This window comes from Hemitrygon akajei, chromosome 14 (genome assembly GCF_048418815.1).
Source record: "Hemitrygon akajei chromosome 14, sHemAka1.3, whole genome shotgun sequence".
Classification (NCBI taxonomy): Eukaryota; Metazoa; Chordata; class Chondrichthyes; order Myliobatiformes; family Dasyatidae; genus Hemitrygon; species Hemitrygon akajei.
The window spans coordinates 71,107,558-71,133,332 of record NC_133137.1 but is presented as its reverse complement, the minus strand read 5'-3'; the positions used below and the strand labels follow the sequence as shown (position 1 = coordinate 71,133,332).

General features: G+C 40.3%; 1 protein-coding gene across 6 annotated transcripts in view; it reads right to left on the bottom strand.

The window, feature by feature from the left end:
* The window catches only part of gramd4a (GRAM domain containing 4a), a 160,051-nt gene that overhangs the window by 89,519 nt on the left and 44,757 nt on the right, over window positions 1-25,775 (bottom strand). For all 6 annotated transcript variants that reach the window (XM_073066359.1, XM_073066357.1, XM_073066358.1 and 3 more), the window contains one exon: window positions 13,539-13,659. In XM_073066359.1, coding sequence (XP_072922460.1) covers window positions 13,539-13,659 — 121 coding nt within the window. The remainder of the gene's footprint in view (window positions 1-13,538; window positions 13,660-25,775) is intronic.

Below are 25,775 nucleotides of genomic sequence, written 5' to 3'. Positions count from 1 at the left end.
GGGAGATGGTTCATCTGCATCTTCCTGCAGTCCACAATGATCTCCTTTGTCTTCTTCACGTTCAGGCTTGGGTTGTTCTTCTCACACCATCCACCAGCCGCTCCACTTCTTCTCTACACTCCATTTCGTCATCGTTCTTGACAAGGCCAGCTGCTTTGTGTGATTCACAAACTTGATGACATGGTTTGAGGTGGATCCTGCGACACAGTCATGTGTCAGCAATGTGAACAGCAGTGGGATAAGCACACAGCCCTGGGGCTGAGTGTAATGGGACAAGAGAAGTTGCTGTCCACACAGACTGACTGTGACCTTACTGTTAAGAAGTCCAGTATCCAGTTGCAGAGGGTGGTGTTGAGACCCAGCGAGGACAGTTTCCCCACCAGTTTCTGGGGTATGATGGTGTGGAACACTGAACTGAAGACTAGAAACAGCAGGCTGGCATATGAGACCCCATTTTCCAGATGGGACAGGACATGGTGGAGGGCAGAGGCTATTGCATCATCAGTGAATCGATCTGAGCGAGAAGCAAACTGGAAAGGGTCTAGTGTAGCCGGAAGAAAAGCTTTAATGTGCTCTATGACCAGCCGCTCAAATCATTCATAATGGTTGATGTTATTACCACCAGACGATAGTCAGTTAGGCAGGGTACTGTCATAGAAATGGAAGTGGCAAGGAACTAAACAAGGCTATATGACTTAACTAGTGTTTCAGACAGTGGTCAAAACATTCAGGTATTTCAGAAGTACTTAACTCAAATAAGTGGAAATATGAAAGGAGAGTGGAAGTTGAGATAACAAAAAACAATGCTGTGACAGTAGCAAGAGATCATCTTGCCTCAGAAGAGGAAGGAGAATCAGTATAGATGGTGATAATAGGTAGAAACTCAACTCCACCCCACCACTAACATAACCTACCAAAGAAAAAACAGAAGTGCCGCTAGAGAGGGAAATGATCACAGAAAACAAGTTTTCTAGCAAAGATGGTAATTTCTGGTTTCTCTAACCTTAGAAAAAAAGGAAATTGGCAACAAAGTAGCTCGGAAGATAACCCCTTTGAAATGCGGAGTTTTCTCAAGTAACCAATTCAAAAGTAAATTATTTTGAAGGGATTTTCTTGGAGAAAATGAATATGACAGAATTCTGCACTCAGTTGAAAAGCAGACCTCTGAACTTATAAAGGCAAATTATAAAAGCTCTGGGGAGAATTATTGAAGTATATTAGAAAATTACATTAAAAGGTTTGAAAACAACTGAACAGGAAATACCAAAGAATATATTTCATAATAATCAACAAATTCTTAAATGTATTGAATAAAAGCACTGCGGAAAAAGTAATTCTTTTGCTGGCTGTGATGAAAATCTGTGTTAGATGAAGACACTTATAACGTTACCAAGGGTTGGTAGATTGTTAAGAAGCAGATTACAAAAAATAAGAACCGTTTTTTCACAAGCAAGAGAAAATCTGTTATTAAAGTTTTTTTTGTGAGAGGACTTTAGCAAAAGTACAAATAGAACAAAAATTAATAATAAAGGAATGGCTCCAGAATTATTTTGGAACTGTTGGCAGAAAAATCAACTGCCAGCAAAATATGCACTAGAAGCACAATGCTTTACAGCATCAGTGACCTGGGTTCAATTCCCACCACGGTCTGTAAGGAGCTTGCAAGTTCCTCCCACAGTCCAAAAACCTACTGGTTGGAAGGTTAATTCGTTATTGTAAATTGTCCCATGATTAGACAAGGATTAAACCAGGGGGTTGCTGGGCAGTGCGCTCAAAGAGCCGGAAAGGCCTACTCCACACTGTATCTCAATAAAAGATAAAAATACAGAAATCATAAAAGAATTGGTAACAAGGCAGTTGGCAAATCAATGTGATTAGCAAGAGTCAACATGAATTAACAAAGGAAAAGTTACAGGCAGACATCTACAGGTACTTGTGCTTAGTAAGTAACTAGCAGTTGAGAAAGAATTAGTGAATGTAGCAAAACTGCATTTCCAAAAGACATTCGATAAGGCACCGCATTAAAGATTATGGGGTTGGTGAAAATAGAGAGAATTGGTTAAAAGATGAGTAGGAATTAATGCCTTTTATATCCTCAGAATAAAGGGGTCTGCAATTTTAGCTTGAGGTGATGACAGAAGGGAAATGTGATTTGAAGAACTAGATCTAATTTTTGAATGCTTAGGCAGACAGAAGAGAGATCTTCAGACACAGGATTTACCTCAATCTTATTGAAGAGGGAAAACCTGAGAGGCCACATAGACTACACCTGCTTCTATTCTCATTTCCAAGAGGAAATACAATTTTACATTGATTATACAAAATACGGTTCAAATCAGTGATAATCAGTTTTTGCACTAAACAAAACACGAGGAAATCTGCAGATGCTGGAAATTCAAACAACACACACAAAATGCTGGTGGAACACAGCAGGCCAGTTAGCATCTATAGAAAGAAGTACGGTCAACATTTCGGGCCGAGACTCTTCGTCAAGACTAACTGAAAGCACAGATAGCAAGAGATTTGGTTTCGACTGTACTTCTTTCTATAGATGCTGCCTGGCCTGCTGTGTTCCACCAGCATTTTGTGTGTGTTGTTTGCACTAAACTAGTTATGTACATTAAACTATTTGCAGTTCACACCAGTAAATACTGCTGTATGCTGTGAATACATTGTCAGTTGAAATTTGTGGTAATTACAAAACTTCTTATAACCTGTAATGTTAGGGAGGAAAAATACCTGGTGCATCAAAATTAATACAGTTACTTAAGGTAACAGAAACAGAACACAAAGTGCAATTAACATATAATACAATACGGCAAAGATTAGTGGGAAGCTAGAGGATTGGGAAACTTTTACAAACCAATAGAAAGCAACTAAAAGTCATTAAGAAGGTAAAGCTGGAATACGAAAGTAAACGAGCCAATAATATTATAGAGGATACCAAAAGTTTGTTCAGATATTAAAGGCTAAAACTCATATAAAGAGTGTTTGATGGCCCTGCACCTGTATTCATAAGAATTCAGAAGAGTGAGGGGTGACATCATTGAAACCTATCGAATGGTGAAAGACCTTGATAGAGTGGATTTGAAAAGTATGGTTCCTGTGTGGGAGAGTCTAAGACCAGAGTACACAGCCCCAGATCATCAAGGGTATCCTTTTAGAATGGAGATGAGGAGGAATTTCTTTAGCCAGTGAGTGGTAAATCTATGGAATTCTTTGCCGCTGGCAGCTGTGGAAGCTAAGTCTTTATGTATATTGAATGCAAAGGTTGATAGACTCTTAATTGGTCAGGGCATGAAGGGGTGAGGGAGGGGGTAGAGAGGAGATTGAAGCTTAGAGGAAAATTGGTTCGCCAATCATGAAATTGCAGAGCAGACTCGATGGGCCAAATAGACTAATTCTACTCCTATATCTCATTGTCTCATAGTCTTAACAGCTGCCATTCCAGAAAAAAATACCAATTTATGACATCATCTCAGAGTTAACCAAAATAACAAACTTTTAGAGCAGGAGTTCCCAACCTTTTTAATGCCATGGGCCAAAGTCATTAAAGCAAGGGATCTGTGGACCCAAGGCTGGGAACCCCTGTTTTAGAGCTTTATTCCCTTCCTGATCACCTTGCTTAAATAGGACAAAAATATAACAGATTGCTTCTCATTTGAACTGATTTTTTACAGTTATTTGGCATTATAAATATAATGTGTTTTCACATTCAAGTACAGGTTCCAACACAGATTAACTCTGCAATATGTATGTTTATTTTTCAAATACATATTTGTCACAGACAGGGTGGTGGGGTGTACATACATCTCTACCAAAGGTGATGCAAGGCACTCATACCCTCAGCAAGCCTGCAGGTCATCCTTGGGCGAGGAGTAACACTTGCTTAGCCCCCAACCACCACCCACCCCGATCAGGGTCATGCGAGGCAATGGAAGCAGGTGGTGGATGGTCGTATGAGCAGCTGGTATATATCACAAGTCCTGGTTATGCGAGCACTGACGCCAGGCAGACAACCTCATTGATGATGGCTGGGGTCATCCGTCTTGTAAAGACACTGCCCGGAAGGCGGCAATGGGAAATCACTTCTGTAGAAGAATTTGCTCGGAACAATCATGGTCATGGAAAGACCATGATCGCCCATGGCATATGACACAGCACATAACAAATAAACAATTTGTCACAGACATTGTCAGCTGAATAGCCTGTTCCTTGCTGTGCTGTTCTGTTTTATGTAATTGCCGGTTTACAAAGATCCCTGAACCCCAGCAACTATAATGCCTCCAAACTGAGCAGCTAAAGAATCCTCAAATCAATAAACCAGAAAGGAAAAAGCTAGTTCTTAAACATTGTAACCTTTTTAGAGTATATAGACATTATTATGGATACATACAAGAGCATTTTGGTCTGAAATGCTGTGCTGGTGTTGATAGTGTGGAAAAGACCCGGGCATTAGGGATGACATTGATGAGTTGGTAGAGCAGTAACAGGTAAATTTAATGCTAATAATTGACAGGTGGTGTACAATGGGACGACAAATGGTAGGACACCCACAATGAATGACTGGGTGCTAGAGCTTTGAGGAACAAGGGGAGTTTAGTATACAAATCCAAGGTTCCTTAAAGTAGGTGCACAGGTATATAGGGCATTCAATACAAGAACAGAAAGATAACTTGAATAAACTTTCGTTTGGCCACAGCTGAAGCATAGTGTGTAATTCTTGCTATTATACTACAGGAAGAATGTCATTATACCAGAAAGTGAGTAAATGTCATTGGAGTGAAGCCCTTCAGTTGTGAGCAAAGACTGGACAGGCTGGGTTTCATTTCTTTGGAATGGAGGAGGCTGAGGAGATCAGAATCAGGTTTAATATCACTGCCATGTGATGGTAACAGAGTGAAGAGAGCACATCCTGGGTGGCGGGGATCCTTTAATGATGGACACTACCTTCCAAAAGCATTGCTCCTTGAAGATGTACTGGATACCACAGAGAATAGTACACATGATGAAGTTGCAGATTTTAAGTTTCTGCAACATGCCTCAAATTTGTGCAGTAGCCGTGAACCCCTCTCCTCCCCCCCGCCATACCAGACAGGGATGCAACCAGTCAGGATGTTCTCCTGAGATAAACAGTTATGGGGAGCATACATAAGGTACATTGCCAGAAAGGTTTCCCCAAAGCACAGCAGTCTTAAACTAGAATCTTGAAAAATATTGGAAGGCAACTTTTCAAACTTTTCCCTTACTTTTTAAAGATAATTTTAAGATTAACCCTCTGACCGCCCTATTCGGTATTGTTGCAGGACAAGAGATTAAGCGGAAGGCATCTGATTTACATATTTTGGCCTTTAGCTCTCTTATAGCTAGGAGGATGTTTTTGTTTAAATGGAAAGATGTTTTTCCTCCTACTCATGCTCAATGGTTATATGACGTTATGTCGTGTTTAGATTTAGAGAAGATTCGCTGTTCAATTTCTGAATCTCATCAATACTTTCAAACATTGTGGGGACCTTTTCTGAATTATTTTCAAAACCTTCAATTCGTTGTTTAAACTCAGATGTTGGCTATTATTAATTTTTATTATATGAGAAGGTAATTTACCTTCTTTTCTCCTTAATGAACAGCTTCGGTCTTGGTAGGGGTTAGATATTTTTTTTGTAATATATTAGTATATTTCAATATAACTATTGATTAACTTACATGAATACGGGGTAATGAGATTGTTATTATGAACAGATATAATGTAATTGGTAGTTTTTTTTTACCTTTTATATACACTTTCTTATACTCTGTATTCTTCTATGTAGAAACTAATAAAATATTGGAAAAGAAAACTTGGGTTTAAGGGAAGGGATAAAATGTTTAGAGAGATCTGACAAAGAATGATTGCATCTGGAACATATTGCTTTAAGGCGTGCAAAGGCAGGTACTCTCACACACTTACGCATCTGGACATGCTTATGAATTAACAAATTATAGGACAATACATATTAAGACACTCCATATCCAGGGTCCAGCAAGAAAATAGTTAGTTCACTAAGGAAACAGCTAAATGAGGGAGAAGTTGCTGACAAGAAAAAATTTAAAAGAGCCTTTATCTAAAATAGAATTTATAAAGCTAAACGACCTGACATTACTGAAAATTCAACATCTCTCTTTCTCTCATCCGTTTCTTCCCCACACCCATCCCCCACTATTAATATACAATAGTGTTTTGGATTTTACTCAGAGAATGGAGGGATTGTGCAGTGTTTGCAGGTACAGCAGAAGAAATTTCGTTTAACTGGGCATCATTTTCAGAAAAGACACTGTGACTTGAGCAGCTGTACCTATACGGCATTGTTCTGTGCTCCATTAACAAAGATGATAAAACAAAAGCAAGACAAAGACCAATTTAAATCATTTTGCATTTGTATGAAACCTCTAACTACTAAGGAATTTTACAGCTAATGAAGTATTTCTATTTCAATGGGACCAGTCATTGTTGTGACATGCCAAACCCAGTGGCCACTTTCAATACAACAAGCTCCAGTAACAGTGATCCAGTTTGAGTCAATAAAAATTAAGAAACTTTCTTAGCTTCCCTACCATCCATTGGGGACATTTATCAGGAGCGGCACAGGACCGTTAGTATTATTAAGGATCCCACCCATCCATCCAGCATCCTCTTTGACTTTCTACCATCAGACTACGATGCCTAAAAACTAAGAAAAGGCTGGATGGGAAGCAACATACACAAAATACTGAAGGAACTCAGCAGGCCAGGCAGCATCTATGGAAAAGAGTAAACAGTCGATGTTTTAGACTGAGACCCTTCAGCGGGACTGGAGAAAAAAAAATGAGTAGAGTTAAAAAGGGGGAAGGGAGAAACAGAGGTGAAACCAGGAGGGGGAGGAGTGAAGTAAAGAGCTGGGAAGTTGATTAGTGAAAGAGATACAGGGCTGACGGAAGCGTAGGATAGGAGACACTCTAGGTACTGAGTGCCAGCATCAGCAAGCAACAATTACCCTATCGTGATGCCTTTCATGTCATTGTTGGGGACTTCAACCAGGCTTGATTGAAGAACATCTCAGCTCAATTACCATCAACAAATCACCTGAAGCAGCATGGGCCCCAACACACTTGAGCACTACATACTCCGATTAGAAATGCCTACTGTTCCAAGCCTAGACCACTTATTGGGAAAACTTATCACTTGACTGTCCTCCTCGTACTGTCATTGGCCAAATCAAAGGTGGTGACAAATCAGCACATAGGAGGGAGACTGAAGATTTGGCTGAGTGGTGCCACAGCAACAACCTCTTCCTCAATGTCAGCAAGATCAAGCTGATTATTGACCCAGAGGAGGAAACTGGAGGTTCACAAGCCAGTCCTCATCAGATCAGAGGTGGAGAGGGTCCGCAACTTTAAATTCCTCAGTGTTATCATTTCAGAGGATCTGTCCTGGGTCCAGCACGCAAGTGCCATTATGAAGGGAGCATGGCACTGCCTCAACTTTCATACAAATTTGCAAAGATTTGCCATGTCATCTAAAATTTTGATAGATTCTAAACTTCTATAGATTTGTAGTGAGAGTATATTGACTGGTTGCATCATTGCCTGGAATGGAAACACCAATACCTTTGAACGGAAGAGCCTACAAAAAGTAGTGGATATGGACCAGTCCATCTCAGGTAAATCTCTTCCCAGTGTTGAGCACATCGACACTGAGCAATGTCACAGGAAAACAACATTCATCATCAAGGACCCCATCACCCACAGCATGCTCTCTTCGTGTTGATGCCATCAGAAAGAAGATACAGGAACCTCAAGACCCACACCACCAGGCCCAGGAACAATCATCAGGTTCTTGAACCAGAGGGGATAATTTCATTCACTACATCACTGACCACTCCCACACCTTTGGACTTACACTTTCAAGAACTCTTCAGCTCATGTCCTCGATATTTATTGCTGTTTTTTTCTTTTTTTATTTGTAGTTTATGTCTTTCTCATATTGGTTAGAGATGGTCTTTCATTGATTCTATTATGGCTAATGGATTTTTTGAGCATCCCCGCAAGAAAATGAATCTCCAGTTGTATATGATGACATATGTACTTTGATAATAAATTTACTTTGAACTCAACAATGTTACTTCAACAAGATCTCCCTTGGTGGGAAAAAGTCAGAACACACATGGAAATTTCACCGTCTGCAGACTTCCCTCTGAGTCACACACTATATTAAAATAGAAGTATCTTACTGATCTTTTTCCAGTTTTCCACTAGAACATTAGCTCCTCTTTTTTCCACAAAGAACCTTCAAAGGTGAATGTCAGTAGTGGAGATGGCTGTTCACAACCATTTTTCACAAGCAATTAGGATCAGCCCTAATCAGCATTGCATACTTTCAATTCAAGATCTGCATAAATATTTTATTGTCACGGATTGAAGGGTAAATTTCCACCAGAACTACTGGGATAACTGGCTCCGTTCATTCAACAAGACCCAAGGTTAATATTACACTCCAAGGAATTCTTATAATACACAACTGTTTTGACTCTGAATTGCTGTTATGAGCCAAGAATTTAACACTAAAATCTCTGAAGCACCAATTCAGAACTTTCTCACTCACAGTAGCATGGTGGTTAGCACACTCTTTACAGTACAGATGGCCCGGCCCTCAATTCCCGGCTCTGCTTGTAAGGAGTTTCCAAGCTCTCCCTGTGACCGCATGGGTTTCCTCCAGGTGCTCCAATTTCCTCCCACAGTCCAAAGATGAACTGGTTGGTAGGTTAATTGGTGTTTGTAAACTGTCCCATGATTAGTTAAATCGGGGTATTGCCAGTGGGCGTGGCTTGAATTGGAGGAAGGTTCTATTCTGTGCTGTATCCCAATAAAAAAAATGTAAAGAGATACTAACTGAGCTATGAAATAAAATACTTAAATAAATAAGGTTTGTTATATCAAATTGCCCTTCTGACTTACCCTGGCCTAATGCAACTTTTGATTCCAGCAACCTGAAAGGAGTGGAAAACTGCATTCACTTTAGTTGATTTTAAAATATTGCTTAACTCACTTCAATATGACTGTCTGATAAACATCAGTGTATCACATCAATGTCAATTAATACATCCTTGCATGTCAAGACAAAAAAATGCTTTCAGAAGAAGCACTCGTGAACAGTTTTTAAAACACAGTTGCTTGTGCAGTGTTTTTGTCACATCTAATTATTTTTGAGGCAAATTACATCATTAAACCATGCTAAACTGTAAAACAGTAGTCTACAATTCTCGAATTGTTTGGCTTTATTTCTGCTTTATTTTAAACTGCTTTATTTCTTTTGATCCTTTCTCATTTACATCGCCATACACAAACCTGGTCTGCTTCTTTGAGGGTTTGGGATCATTTCAGGAACACACTCCCCTGTAACACAGGGGACAACTACTCAATTTCACATTCAAGATATTTTTCTAGAACAAATATTTTCTTCTGAGATAAACAGAATATTTAAATTCCTTTGCTTTTGGTACCAGTAGCCAATTAGACCTTTCCCAGGAGGAAACTGTTTTCACAAATGTTTTTTTTAAACCTTCATAACAGCAAATTAGCTTACTTTATAAGTAGGCACTGTTAACTAAAAGACAAAGTTTGTCCCATTTACAATAAAAGCCCAGAAGAGAAATGAATAACCAGAGAAGTTTTTGGTTGATAGACAGTACTGTGCAAGTCTTAGATATATATATATAGCTGGGATGCCGAAGACTTTTGCTCAGTACTGTATTTGTGAACGTGCAGCGGAGAGCAAGTTTATAAATCTGGCAGGAGGAAAGAATGTCGGGAATGTTGAGGGTGGAGCACCACGGGAGGGGTGTGGGACTGGTGGCAGAGAAGAAGTGTCAGCTGCAGGGGGTGGAGGTGGCATAGCTGCAGACACACCCAACCTTGAGACACCAGGCAAGATCATTTAGTTCCAAACAACTGGTTTATTGGTCACTACAGAGTGTCTCTCTGGTGCCTCCTGCTCCCTCCACTGTTTCCAACCATGATTTCGCTCTCCCTGACCCCTCCCCATTTTCAGTCCACAGTCCACAGGATACAGACCCACATCAGAACCAGGTTCATCAACACTCACACGTCATAAAATTTCTTTTTTGCAACAGCAGGACAGTGCAATACATAAAATTACTGCAGTACTATGCAAAAGTCTCTCAGTCTCTCTCTATTGTATGTGTGTGTGTAATATATATTATATATACACATATGCACATACATACACATGCACACAAACACATATACATACACACACATACATACAATACAAATATTGACATACACACACGCCACAGGCTCCATAAGTCCCTGCAATTATGTATTAAAATTACCAACTGGATACAAATTGTTAGTAAAACATTGAAAATGTTGTTGAAGTAATTGTTTCAGGTGTTGTCAGGTGAAAGATTCATCTGCACCACCGAGGCTACAATCTTATTAACATGACACAGCCTTATTCACGTGACATCGTTGACTTCCCATTGTATATTCCAGACTACCCTTTACAACTGTGTCTCAAAAAAAGAATTCTACAACAATGCACAACTGGAAAGCTGCTTCAATAAGAGGTAAAATAAGCATCGGTAATAAAAGATAGGTCACAGAATTAAAACAATACTAAAGAAGTAGGCACTGGGAAATTAGCTCATCTATTTTTAACGCAGATTAATCTAACCCGCGCACCTCTGGCTAGGACATGAAATGGATGCTTTGAACCTATCCCAACCCACTATAAACGGAGGAGATATCCCATCTGCAGCTATACCACCCTGCACATCTCCATTCCCTCCTTAAGTTCTATTCTTCTCTACTCCTTATATTTCCAAATGATTTAAGAGCACTGTTTGAGAGTATATGCAGAGATCTCTTACCAGACAGTAGATGTAGAGCATTGCAGCAACAGAGATTGCAAGATGTTTAACTGAGCTTTATAAGGTTCATTTAAAAATATTTATGTTCTGAAACTTCATTTAATAGCCCTGTATTTAATTCAATAGCCCCTCAATATCTTGTTTCAAGCCTTCAAATCAAAAAGGCCTCTGCTTTGCTGTTTGCATAAATTAGTATAAAGATTTTTATCTGATGTTGTTTACAACTCACAAATTAAGATCCTGAAGATTTGCTCACCACGTCATTCAAGTGGTAGATTGCTCAAAACTGCTCACCAATGTCTAGAACTCTTCGATGCCTAATGCATTACACTCTTAGGGCCATTTCCTTTAAACCAGTGTAAACACTCTTTTGAAAAAAAAGCCATTATTCACCATAACTCTCCTGGAAAAAGAGAAAATAAATCACAATTCCAAGTAACAATGTTTGAGTTAGTTCAAATGACAAACTCTGCCAAACCAAAGCTGTGATACTTGTCCCACACAAAACCAGAGCCAACTTTAATTCTGTACTCTGTCTGCCGCTGTCTGCTTAGCTACCCAAGAACAGGATTGATTTTAAAGACTAAAGATTAGCTTTATTTCCCATTTGTACATCAAAATAAAAAGTGAGCTGCGCCATTTGTGTCGGTGACCAACATGGGTCAAGGATAATCTGGAGGCTGCCTGTAGCCGTGCTTCCAACACCAACATACCATGCCCGACAACTTACTAAACCTAACCCGATGTCTTTGGCATGTGGGAGGAAACCGGAGCACCCAGAAACCCACATGAACATGAGGAGAGCATACAAGCCCCTTACAGGACAGTGCAACACACACAAAATGCTGGAGGAACTCAGCAGGTCAGACAGTGACAGGAGTTGAACCTGGATCAATGGGACTGTACAGTGTTACACTAACCACAATGCTACCATGCTGTCCCCTTTGGTCACTGATGTTGCCAATCCGCTCCAGTGAATTTTTTTCTCTTGTGTTTTTATCCATTATTTTAGTCTGCAAAGCTAAAGCAATCACAGCCAAGACACCAGGAAAACAGAAAAGAGAAAGCAAACTTGGCATAGCCCAAATAATTGAACAGCTGACACCCCAAACCATTATCTAATCCACGAAACTGTTTTGATATTAGAGAACTGAAATTTCCTCCCGAACACTGAAATCAAGTGGCCCTATGCAAGGAGAACAAAACTTATCTGCACAATGGAGAGACTGCTGTTGTATGAGAAATAGGAAATGGTAAATCACATGCAGTACAGCCCATATGCAACATCATGAAAACGGTTATAAATGCTCAGGACTCTGCCTCCCCAGCACCCAGTTCAATTTTCAAGAGGCAGAAGAATAAACAAAAAAAAAGATCAAAGATAGCACATACAGAGCAATATTTCTCCAAAATTAACATAACCAATTACAAATAGTGACAATTATGAAAGCTTTAACCAAGACTAATTTTCAGTCATACTGAGCTATTTAAATGATATTGAAAATGCCCAATTATAAAAGAGGGATCAGAAACAGAAATTTATACTGAACAAATATGGAATGAAAGAAATGGACAAAAATATAATGGCAGTGCAGAAAATCAGGGCTCGTCAGTTGAGGTTATCAGGAATCAATATACATAAGGAGGCTAAAATGAATCAATATTGGGTAAGTAATGTTTCTACAAGAGTGGTAGGTCTTTAGAACTTGTAGTCAACTGAACTGATAGAAGCAGATTCAATGGCAATATTTGAGGCATATAGATCAACACATGAACAGGCAGGGCAGAGTGGGATAAGGACCTTGTACAAGCGGATGTGTTTAGTGTAGATCGGTATTATTGTTAGTGCAGGTGTGATGGGCCAAACAGTCTGCTCCTATACTGTTCTATTGTTCTCACTATGTACTTTAACTCCTGGTGCACCATGAATGCAGAAGGCGTCACCTACAAAATGTACCACAGCTACTCATTTCTCTGACAAATCTCCTAATTGCCATGATCTCTACTACTACCAGGGCCTCAAAGTGCACCAACACTTGCTTACACCAACCCACAACTTCACACCACCCTTAGCTATATAAAAAAAAGCCAACATTCCTTTCTTGTCATTGAGTTTACATCCTAGAACTCCTCGCTCCACAATATAGTAGAAGTACTGTGCCAGTATAAGAAGGTGGCTCATCACCATCCTCTCAAGAGCTTTAAGGAATGTCAATAAATTCTGGCCTTCCAGTAACACCAAAAAAAACCAAAAAAATGGAAGCAAACATTGAGGCAGCAGAACATTGGTAAGTATGCAAAAGTATTGATCTGATGTAGCAGCCAAAAATTTGATGCATCAGATCATTACTTTTGCATGGTGAAGTTTAAACTAGATAGATAGATAGATAGATAGATAGATACTTTATTCATCCCCATGGGGAAATTCAACTTTTATCCTTAAATATATAGTTAAATGAACTACTGTGTATATTTAAACTCATGGTGAAACTTGAAACTAAATATTCTCAAAAATTTTCAGATATTACAAAATATTTTACCTTACCTATATTTGATTTACTGAAAATACTCAAGATAAACTAAGCATACAGATAGTAGTGTCCTGGGGTGCACCTCTTGTAAAACACTTACGCAAAAAATGTTTTTCCAATAGAGCAATTTCAAGATGTCCTTTGATCTCATTCAGTCTTTCCGATTCTGTTCTGTTGAAATCTTGAATTCCTAAAGCCATAATCGACGACACTGTGGGGGCCTGAAATAAGAATGAAAATACTTACTGGAAATAAATAATCCACCAAACAAACTGCATGAATTAGGGTGGCACATAGCAAATAAGATATCCTGAACTGTAATTCAAGGAGCTGAATGCTACAACCAGCAAAATCTTGCTGTTCTGACTCAATGCAGAGATTTTCCAAAATGCCCATTTCCGTTAAAGTGAATCAATAAAATGCAAGGGATTGTTCAATAAACTGCATGTTCTCTCAGAAAGGAACCAGAATGATTTAACCCAAAACCCACAACACACTAGTTCTAGGATATTGGAATAATACATGCAGATTGGAAGGTGAATAATCTAAATGTACTGTTCTTTTAAACGGATGTAGGAACCATGTATCTGTTCTCTATTTGCTTTGTATTCTGTGTTGACCGTTTATAATGTTTAATATGGTAACTAGTCACATAAATGTGGTCGTGATAAAAGCAAAGGGAATAAGTCACATATTCTTGCTTATTTTGTGGCAGTTTGTGGCTTAGGACTGACAGCTCATACCTTTGCCAACCATTTAAGATTGTATGTGTGCTCAAGATCGAAATAAGCAAATTGATGCTTTGGAACAATCATTTCAGTGGAGCTGAGGATACATCACAAAAGTATAACATATCCCATGGCAGTCACAGGCTAGCGGCAATTGTTTTAATTTTGGATTAATTTTTGCTGCTACAGAGGGAGTGAGAAAGCTGGGAATGCCACTAGTTAGCCTAACATTAGTAGTATGAAAATGCTCGTGTCTTTTATAAAGGATGTTAATACAACAGGCCTAAAAAATATCAAAGGAAATCACAGTTGATAACATGATTGGAGCTTTACTAGGATGTCTTTATTACTATAGACAAGGGAAACCAGTGAAAATAGTAACATTAGATTTAGAGAAGACCGGTGATAATGCCCCATGTAACAGGTTATTTAAAGCACACAGGATTGGAAGTAATATACTGCCAAGGACTGACAGACAGGAAAAAAGGAGTAGAGTTTAATGGGCTTTTCTCAGGAGAGCAGATGGCGACATGTCAGGGACTGCAGGGATTAGTGTTTGGAGCCCAGCTATTCGCAATGTATAACAGTGATTTGGAAGAGGAAACCAAAGGCAACAATCTTAAGTTAGCAAACAACACAGAAATGGGAGTGGGATGACAGAGTTCCATTTCATAGGGTCTCGACAACTGAAAACATGGCTATAAAAGTGAAATAACTTACTATGAAATTGAGATGAAGCTTGGAATTAGAAAATCGCAGATTACTCTGAGATTTCTAAGACAGGGAGAAGTGAGGCTTTGGATGGGTTTAAAAACAAACAGTACCAGAGGACAAAAAAACTGTTGACTCAGCCAGTTCAAAAATACTGATCACTAAAATTGGGTTTCCCCAAGATATCAGTCACAAACAGCACAACGGCACAGCAGGTTGTGTGTCAGCCGCTTTGCTCAGGCTCCACCCTAACTGTCCATGTGAAAGTTGTACATTCTCCCTGTAACCGAGTGCATTTCCCCAAATGTTCTAGTTTCCTCCCATGTCCCAAAGGTGAGCTGGTTGGTATGTTTATTAGTCACGCCAAAATACCGTAACAAGAGTTCACAATTGGAGATCCAAAGGGAAATCAATTCACACGTGATGGTGAACAGAAAACGGAGTAAGTGGGGGGCGGGGGGCTTGGGATTAGTGGGATAATTCAATGAGCCAACTAGCCTCCTCCTTTATCTTACTGAAATACGAAAGGCACTTCAAGTTCTGAAACACAGAATACAAAATCACATAAAACAGCACAGAAACAAGCCCTAGTATTTGAAATTTCCATCTTGGGGAAAAGACTCTGATTATCTGTTCCAAGAATTCCCCTCATGACTTTCTATACTTGGATCGAGCAGTCCTGCAGCCTCCAAAGCTCCAGGGAAAGCAAGACAAGTTTACCCAATTTCTCATGGAGTCAGAGAAAACTACAGCACAGACACAGGCATTTTGACCCACCCAGAACGTGGCTAAGCACTTAAACTGCCTAGTCTCATCGACCTGCACCCAGGCCATAGCTCTCCATATCCCTCCCATCCACATACCTATCCAAATTTCTCCAGCATTGAAATCAAAATTGCATCCACCACTTGCGCAGGCAGCTCGTTCCACACTCTCCACTTTCTGAGTGAGGACGTTTCTTCTCATGTTCCCCTTAAACATTTCACCTTGAACCCATGACCTCTAGCTGTACTCTCATCTGACCTCAGTGGAAAAAGCCTGCTTGCAATTACCCTGTCTACACCCCTCATCATTTTGTACACTTCTTTCAAATCTCCCCTCAATCTTCTATGCTCTAGAGTAGGGGTGTCAAACTCATTTTAGGTCACGGGCCGGATTGAGCAAAATGCAGCTTCATGCGGGCCGGATCAGTCGGACGCGTGCGAACGCAGCTTTCGTTGCCTCCGTTTTTTCAGCCTGCTCTCATGTGTCTCAGTCTCTGCTATAACTACAAAGTGTTTCACTTTACAAATTCCATTTCTTATGAAGAAGACTGCCGAGCAAGACTGCCGAATAAACACTAAAAACCCTGAAAACCTGGTACCTGAATAAACTCAGCATTAGCCATATCATACGCCATAGGTGCTTCTGTTGCTGGGGCCAGCTTTAATAGTAATTAGATATTATCTCGCGGGCCAAAGATAATTCCACCGCGGGCCGGATTTGGCCCACGGGCCTTGAGTTTGACATATATGCTCTAGAGAATAAAGTTCTAACCTATTCAATCTTTCCTTCTAACTCAGATCTTCCAGACTCAGCAACATCCTTGTAAATTTTCTCTGTATGCTTTCAATCTTATTTACATCTTTCTTGTAGGTAGGTGACCAAAACTGCACACAATACTCCAAATTAGGCTTCACCTACATCATATATATCTTTAACATAACATCCTAACTCCTGCCCTCAATACTTTGATCTATGAAGGCCAATGTGCCAAAAACTTGTTTAACAGCCCTATCTACCTGTGAAGCATTTTAACAGCTGTTCTCTTATAGCTTACTCTCTAATCCAGGCAACATTCTGGGGAATCTCTTCTGTACACTCACCAAAGCCTCCACATCCTCCTCCCCCCATCCTCCCTCCCTAATGTGCAGCAGTCATACTCAACGTTACGCCGTGTGGCCTAATCAAAGTTACATTCAGCTCAACATGACCACCAAACTTCTATACCCAACACCCTCAAAGTTGAAAGCAAGTATGCTGTACTCTGCCTTTAGTCCCCTATCTACTTGTGTTGACACTTTATAGACTTGCACTCAAAATACCTCTGTATATCAATGCTTCTAAAGGCCCCAACATTTACTGTAAACTTCCATCCCTGTTACAGACTCACTTCACTTTCATCGACAATCCATGTTCTGAGTATTATGTATTTATCTGCACGATTTGTCTTCGTTTAGACATTCGTTGTTTGTCAGTCTTGGTTTATGTATAGTTTTTCCATAATTCTATTACATTTCTTTATTTTCCTGTAAATGGTTAAGGGTAATGTATTGGGTGAAAACATACACATAATTCACGACTACTGACATTGAATTGGGGTTCACTTTAAGAGGCTGGTCTGCATGATGATGTAATGGCGTGAAGTTGTTTACTGTGTTTTTGCTCTGTTTTTGTTGTGAATAAAGGAGCTCTTACAGTTTCCCTTAAACATAAAACGCCTCTGCCATTTTATTTACAATGGCGCAAGAAAATGAATCTCAATATATGTGCTTTGCAAATAAACTTACTTTCACTTCACAAAGTGCAACACCTCACAGTTGTCTAGATTAAGTTTAATCTGCCATTTCTGCACCAACTTTTCCAACTGGTCAATACTCAGTTGAATCCTTTCACAAGCTTCCTCACTACCCACAAGTTATGTGTTGTCTGAACACTTACTAATCAGCCCACCTAAATTTTTGTCCAAATCCATGTTTGTATTTATTGTAGAAGAACAATGTTCTATGAAGAAATATAATTTTTCCATTTAAATACAAATAAAGTATAGAGCACAAAATGTTAGGAATTTAAACAAGCTTCATTCTTAAGAAAGATCAGCAATTAAACACTACTTGGAAAGACAATTTTTAGCACTGGTAGGCAATTACAATAACTTGTACAATCATGCCAATTCATCACTATCATTTGTGTTGATCACAACCACTGCTTTGGCTGCCAGATTTTAGGTACATTAACACACTAACACACACAATGAAGCAGCCTAAAACTTCACAAGACAGAAACTAATACTGCTTTTCTTTCTTTTTGACCCTTAATAATAGTAATAATAAAAATTTGGCAAAGAAGTGGAAACTATGCTAACAACTTTGGACACATTTCCCACCCACTTCAGATTCTGTTGCAAAGAAGTGGGCTCAAACAAGCATTCAAAACAAATGCCTTGTTTTACAGATGCAACAATGTCTCTCATTAGTTTTTCAACCTACACAGGACAAAAAAAACTCAGCAAATTTGAACGCAGGGTGGAAATGGTTCACACCAAGGAGTGTAATCTTAAAATGATTGGAGGAAAATACAGGACGAATGTCAAAGGTAACCATAAACACAAGAAATTCCTCAGATGCTGGAAATCCAGAGCAACACACACACAAAATGCTGGAGGAAACCAGCAGGCCAGGCAGCATCTATGAAAAAGAGTAAACGGTAGACATTTCAAGCCAAGACCCTTCATTAGGACAATGTCAAAGGTCAGTTCATGTTTATGCTAAGAGTGGTGGCCAGGAGTAATAGTAGAGCCAGATACATTAGGAACATTTAAGAAACTTATCTACCCTGTGCACATTGATGATAGAAAAAACGAAGGGCTATTTTGGAAAGTAGGGCTAGATTGATCTTTGAGTATGTTAAAAGGTCAGTACAACATCATGAGTCAAAGGGCCTGTACTCTTCTGTAGTGTTCTGTGTTGTAATCTGAAATAGAATAAGCAATATATATCGATCTTAGGTTAAAGTACCAGGTTAACGAGTCTCCAGATTCAAATTATCGCTAATGTCTGTCTAAATGCTCAACATTCCACCTCAAAGGCAACTTCACTAAATGTTGTCCTTGGATAATAAACAGACTCAATGGACCAAACGTCCTCCTCCGGTGCAGTAATACCTCTATGATTCGCAGAGCTGCAAGCTAAGATTAACACACACACAGTGCTGGAGGATCTCAGCAGGTCAGGGAGCATCTATGGAGGGAAATAAACAGTTGATGTTTTGGGACAAGGCCCTTCATCAGGACTGGAAAGGAAGGAAGAAGGTACCACTATAAAAAGGTGGGGGAGGAGAAGGAGGACAAGCTAGGGTGCTGGGGGGGGGGGGGGGGGGGGGAATGAAGCAAGAAGCTAGGAGGTGATAGGTGGAAATGGCAAAGAGCTAAAGGAGAAGTAATCTGATAGGAGAGAAGAGTGGACCATAGGAGAAAGGGAAGGAGGAGGAACATCAGGGGGAGGTGATATGATAAGTGAGTGAAAACGAAAAGAGGCCAGAGTGGGGAATAGAAGAGGGCAGGGGAAAAAAATTACTGGAAGGAGAAATCGATATTCATGCCATCAGGTTGGAGGCTACCTAGATGGATTATGAGATGTTGCTCCTCTACCTTGAGCGTGGTCTCATTGTGGAAGAAGAGGAGGCCATGGACCGACATGTCACAGCAAAAATGGGGATAGGAATTAAAATGGATTGCCACTGGGAAATTCTGCGCCTTGTGGATGGAACGGAGGTGCTCGACAAAGCGGTACCACAATTTAGAGACAATCACATTGGGAGTACAGGATACAGTGGACAATCCCAACAGATGCTCAGATGAAGTGTTGACTCACCTGGAAGGACTGTTTGGGGCCTTAAATTCAGGTGAGAGAGGAAGTGAATGGACAGGTGTAAGATTTTTGCCACTTGCAGGGATATGTGCTAGGACAGAGATTAGTGGGAAGGTACGAATGGACAAGGGAATCACAGAGGGAAGCAGGGGAAAGGTAAACATGTATTTGGTGGTAGAATCCTTTTGAAGATGGCGGAAGTTGCAGAGAATGATCTATTGGAAATGGAAGCTCATGGGGCTGGTAAGTAAGGACAAGAGGAATCCCCATTAAGGCGCAGGAATACAGAATGAGTATGGATGTCCAGATGAGGAGTAGATGAAGGTGAGGCAGCATCAATGGTGAAGGAAGGGAAACCCCATATTTTGAAGGAGGGTGACATTTCTGATGTCCAGGAAAAGAAAGCATCATCCTGGGAACAGATGCAGTGGAGACAAAGAAACTGAGAAAAGAGAATAGCATTTTTACAGAAGATATGGGGTGGGGTAAGAGATAGAGTCAAGATAGCCATGGGAATCGGTAGGCTTATAAAAGACATCTGAAAGCATTTTGTCTCCAGAGACGAAGATAGAGATTGAGAAAGGGAAGAGAGGTGTCAGAAATAGACCAAGTAAACATAAGGGCAGAGTGGAAGTTGGAGACAAAGTTGGTGAAATTGACAAGTTCAGCATGGGTGCATGAAGCAGCACCAATGTAGTCGTCAATGTAGCACAGAAAGAGCTGGGGAGCATTATGAGGGTAGGCTTGAACATGGAAAGTTCCACGTAGGCAAGAAAAACACAGGCATAGCTGGGGCACATGAGGCACCCATGGCTACCCCTTGAGTTTGGAGAAAGTGGGAGGAACCAAAGAAAAATTCTTGAGGATAAGGACCCATTCTGCCAGACGGAGGAGGGTGGTGGTGGAGGGGAACTGGCCAGCTCTGTTGTCAAGAAAGGAGTGGAGAGCTTTAAGGCCTTCTTGATGGGGGGGGTGGGGGGGGGGAATACATGTATAGGGACCGGACATCCATGGTGAAGAACAGGCAATCTGCGCCAGGGAACTGAAAGTTGTACAGGAGATCAAAAACGTGCAAAGTGTCACAGATGTAGATGGGAAGGGACTGAACCAAGGGGGATAAAATGGAGTCAAGTTATGTGGACATGAGTTCATTGGGCAGGTAGAGACAACGGGCCTACCGGGATAGTCAAATTTGTGGATCTTGGGTAGAAGGTAGAAAGGAGCAGTGCGGAGTAAGGGAACTGTCAGTTTGGTGGCAGTGGATAGGAGATCTCCAGAGTTGATCAGATTAGTGATTTCAAGGGAAAAGTGAAGGTGGTGTTTGAGAGTTGCCACCTGGTCCCAGCAAGATAGAGGTCAGTCCGCCACACTACAACAACACCCTTTCGTCATTTGCTGTGATGGTAAGGTTGATATTGGTGTGGAGACAGTGGAGGGCAGTATGTTCAGAGGAGCAAGGTTCGAGGAGGAGAAAGGAGTGCTGAAGTCAAGCCGGTTGACGTCTTGGCGACAATTAAAAATTAATAGATCCAGAACAGGCAGAGAACCAAAGTGTGGTGCTCAAAAGGAAGACAGTTGGAGACAAGAGAAGGGGTCATTGGTGCAGGGTGGGAGAATCTTTCCCAAAGAAGTGGACTCAGAAACAGAGGACACTGAGGATTAATCTAATTTAAGATTAAACCGAACATTTTTACTTGGCTTAGTTAAAATAAGTAGTTAGGGTTGTTGTTCTACTTCTACAAATAAACATGCTGAATTAAAGTAAACCCAATGTTCCTTCAGCATTTCTTCCCAGCCCACTCACCCTCCCTCCCACACATACATTCAAGCATTTTTCTATTTATCTATACTTTTTATAACCTGCTCAGAAACACTTTACATAGTTTAAAAATTGTTTTATATAAGAAAAAGATGCTCACATGTAATATCCCCACCACAAAAAATTTTAAGTTAGGTGAAAAGTGATATTTTTAAAAAGAAATCAAAACTATTGAAGTATTTATCAGTGGGGAGAACTGTTTAAAAACAAAGTGGGACAGTTGAAAAGAAGAAGTTAGACCATCTGTAGATGATGAAAAAAAAATGCTTGATACTTGGAGTTATTTAAAAAGACAAAGATGGCAATCATTGAAGTACTAAGAGCAAGATGAAATAAGCTGAATAAAAGGAAGTTTTACAATTGCTATTTAGGCCAAGAGGACAAGAGAAAGGAAAATTACTTTTGGAAAGGGTGTAATAACTTCTTGCTCCACTTTGATTTTGCTTACTCATAGCAGTTTCAAATATTTAAAATACCTACTATAGGTTCATTATCCTCAAAAATGTCTTACAAATAAGTAATAACTAGGAGGAACTCATTTTATAAGAGAGAACGCTTGGTATCCTCTATAACAGGTCAAGCCAGCTGTGAGTCATAAGCTTTCTCCTGATTCATATGTCATACCAGTGAGACCTTTAACTTTAAGTCACATATCTACAACTAGCAGTACGGCCCTGCCTGGTTCACTTGTCAAAACATAGACATTTGTACCTTTCAGTTGAAGTACCCCTCATATTTCTGCCTAGATACAATTCCACAGATTTCAATTGCCTTGCAACATTTCATTTAAGAAAATGCTTCCTGAGTTAAGTTTAAATATGTGAAACAAAGTTATTTGGTAGAGGGCCAGATGCAAACAGTAGATCAAATGAATCCCAAGAGGCTGGGAGGGTGTGTAACCATGGAAAGATTGAAACACAAGAGTGAGAAAAAGCATCTAGTGCTTTCCCAGCATATATTACGTATAAACTCTTCTTGGGCTTCCAGCCAGGTACAGATATTGACTATAACCAATGTTTTGATGACAAACTCTGTCATCTTCATCAGGGATTATGCCTAGACATGCCTAGTCTGGTGGTACTTATACACCCATTGTCCATCCCTCCTGATTGGTTAGCCTTCATCCAATCAGGGTTCTGCTCTCCCACCTTGGGATCAAATTCCAGTTCTTTCTTAGAGCGAGACTTACATCTTTGTTAAAAACTCTTTTCCTCAAGATTTATTTCAATGGTTTCTTTTACCAGGCCCAAAAGTCATTGGCAAGGCACAGTAGTTTTGTGCTGGTCAATCTATGGCCATTGTGAATACAATTTCTCCAGGTAAAACAAACGGATATACCTCCTATGCTTTATGATGCAAGTTTCCACTGTACATCATGTTTGGCCAATATATGCTGCTCCGCATTTATAGAGAATCCTGTAAATGCCAGTTGTCCTGAGTCCCAGGTCATCTTGATCCGCATAAACTGTAATTTGAGCTTCCTTACAGGTTTATTAATCTGGTATTTCTTCATGATCCTGATGATCCTTCCAGAAACTGTGGAAATATAGGGAGGACAGGCGGGTAGCGACAGGTTCCTCCTAGCTGTTAGGTTTCCTAGCTTTTCTATTGGTCCTTTTAAAGGCCCGATTGCTATCCTTCACCTTATAGCCATTCTGTAGGAACAATATGCATAATCATCTTATTTCCTCGGGATGACTCTCTGGGTCCGAACTAGTGAACTAGTTTTCACAGTTAATCAAAGTAGAAAGAACCACTACACACTGGGAGTCATGATGGTGGTTGTTATTGTTGAGGTACAAGTCCATGCGAGTGGGTTTCCAAAAGACGCCATGTCCAAGGCTACCGTACAGATTCTGTCACAAATACAGTTGCAAAAAAATTATTTAGGAGCTCTTTTGGCTCCACATATGGATTTCCATTCTCGTCTTCCAGAGGACCAATTTTGTCCCTTGCAATCGTTTTGCTCTTAACATAACTGTTGAATCCCCTAGGATTCTCCTTCACCTTGTCTGCTAGAGCAAATTCATCCTTTTTTTAAAAAAAAAGCCTTCCTGATTTCTTTCTTAAGTGTCCTCTTGCATTTCTTATACTCCATAAATAGCTCATTTGTTTTTACCTGACTATTCCTGCTATATACTTCCTTTTTTTCTCTTAACCAGGGCCTCAATATCTCTTGAAAACCAAGGTTCCCTGCACTTGTTATTTTTATATTTTATTCTGACAGGCACATACCATCTTTGTGCTCTCAACATTTTGCTTCTGAAGGCCTCCCACTTACCATGTACACCTTTGCCAGAAGATAGTCTGTCCCAGTCCACACTTGCTAGATCATTTCTGATACCATCAAAATTGGCTTTTCTCCAATTTAGAATCTCAACCCACAGACCAGACCTATCATTTTGCATATTTACTTTGAAACTAATGGCATTGTGGTTGCTGGATGCAAAGTGTTCCCCTCCACGAACTTTTATCACTTGCCCTGTCTCATTCCTTAACAGCAGATCCACTATCATACACTCTCTCGCTGGGACTACTGATGAAGGAAACTTTCCTGAACACATTTGACAAACTCTATCCCATCTAGTCCTTTTACAAAATGGAATTCCTGGTCAATATGTGAAAAGTTAAAATTCACCTACTATAGCAAACTTACATTTCTTGCAACAGTCTGTGATCTCTTTACAAATTTATTCCTCCAAATCCCTAGGACTGTTGAGTGGTTTGTAATACAGCCCCATTAACATGGTCATGCTTTTCTTATTACTAAGTTCCACCCATAACACCTCAGTAGATGAGATCTCCAGTCTGTTCTGACGGAACACTGTCATGACATTTTCCAACTAGTAATGTCACCCCTCCTCTTTTAATCCCTCCTATTCTGTCACATCGAAAACAACTGAACCCCTGAACACTGAGCTTGCAGGCAAATTCATGGGCTCTTGACTGGAGATAACCCAACTCTGCACATCCAGCTAATGTCTTTGGAGAAAATACTAGTCTTGATTGATGCTGAAATAGACAAGCATCAGGCACCTGGAGAAGCAGGGCTTGCTGAGGTCATTTCACTACAACTTTACAGAATGTCAACTCATTGATAGGGACTGCATCTATAATCAAAGACATTCAGTTCCAATCACAACCATTACTGAAGCCTTCACAGATCAGTAGGACATTAAATTGACACATAAGCCAGGTGTCCAGATCACATTTATCACTGAAAGTACTTGGATGAACAAGACACACCCAGGATACAAAGGATTAATGCACTACAATAGGTTCATTATCAATTATCTATGTTGTGAAATTTGTAGTTTTGCAGCTATAAAGTGCAGATATCAAATTACTAAAAGATATGAAAAATAAATAAATAGTGCAAAAGATGAATAATGAGGTAGCTCTCATGGACTGTTCAGAAATCTGACGGTGAAAGGGAAGAAGCTTTTCTTAAAGCATTAAGCATCGGTTCTCAGGCTCCTGCATCTCTTCACCGGTTGTAGTAAGGCAAGAAGGGCATGTCCCTTTAATAGTGGATGCAGTGTTCTTGAGGCACCACCTCTTGAAGAAGCCTTCAGCAGAACGAGTTGTGCCCATTATGGAACTGGCTGACTCTACACTCTCTGTAGCCTCTTGTGATTCTATACATTGGAGGCTCCTTACCAGGCTGTGATGCAGCTAGTCAGAATACTCTCTACCACAGAGCTTTGACCAACGGCCAATCCAGACTTTGGAAGTTTGGAGAGGAAGGGACTTCAATCAGGTCCACTGCCCAAGGATAAAAGGCAGGAGTGGTTTGCGGCAGTGTAAAAGAGCTTTGACCAATGGCCAATCAGAATTTGGAATTGATTAGAAAGAGCAAATTAAAGGAAGGCAGGGGCAAGCGTAGCAGCCATCGTCTGAGTGGACTGAATCAGAGTGCTGATCTTAAGGCTTTAGCTCTGTGAGGCTTCACCAGAGAATGCAAAGCTCAAGCTTTTTTCCTTTCTCTTCTTTATATCTGCTCAGCTAGGTAGAGATGACAGCCAGGATAGTGAAATGCTCCTGTTGTGGGATGCGGGAAGGCAAGGACCTCCAGTGTCCCCAACCACTACAACTGCAAGAAGTGCATTCAGCTGCAGCTTCTAACGATTCACATTAAGGAGCTGGAGCTGGAACTGGATGAACTCCGGATCATTCGACAGGCTGAAGGAGTGATGGATAGGACATATAGGGAGGTAGGTACACTCAAGGTGCTAGACACAGGAAACTGGGGAAAAGGGGTAAAAGAGCTAGTGCAGAGTACCCCAGTGGTCATCCCCCTCAACAACAGGTACATCACTTTGGATACTATCAGAGAGGATGACATAACTGAAGAAAGTCAGAGTGGTCAGGTCTCTGATACCGAGCCTGCCTCTGTAACTCAGATGAGAAGTGGGAAGAAGAGGCACACTGTGGAGATAGAGGATTCATTA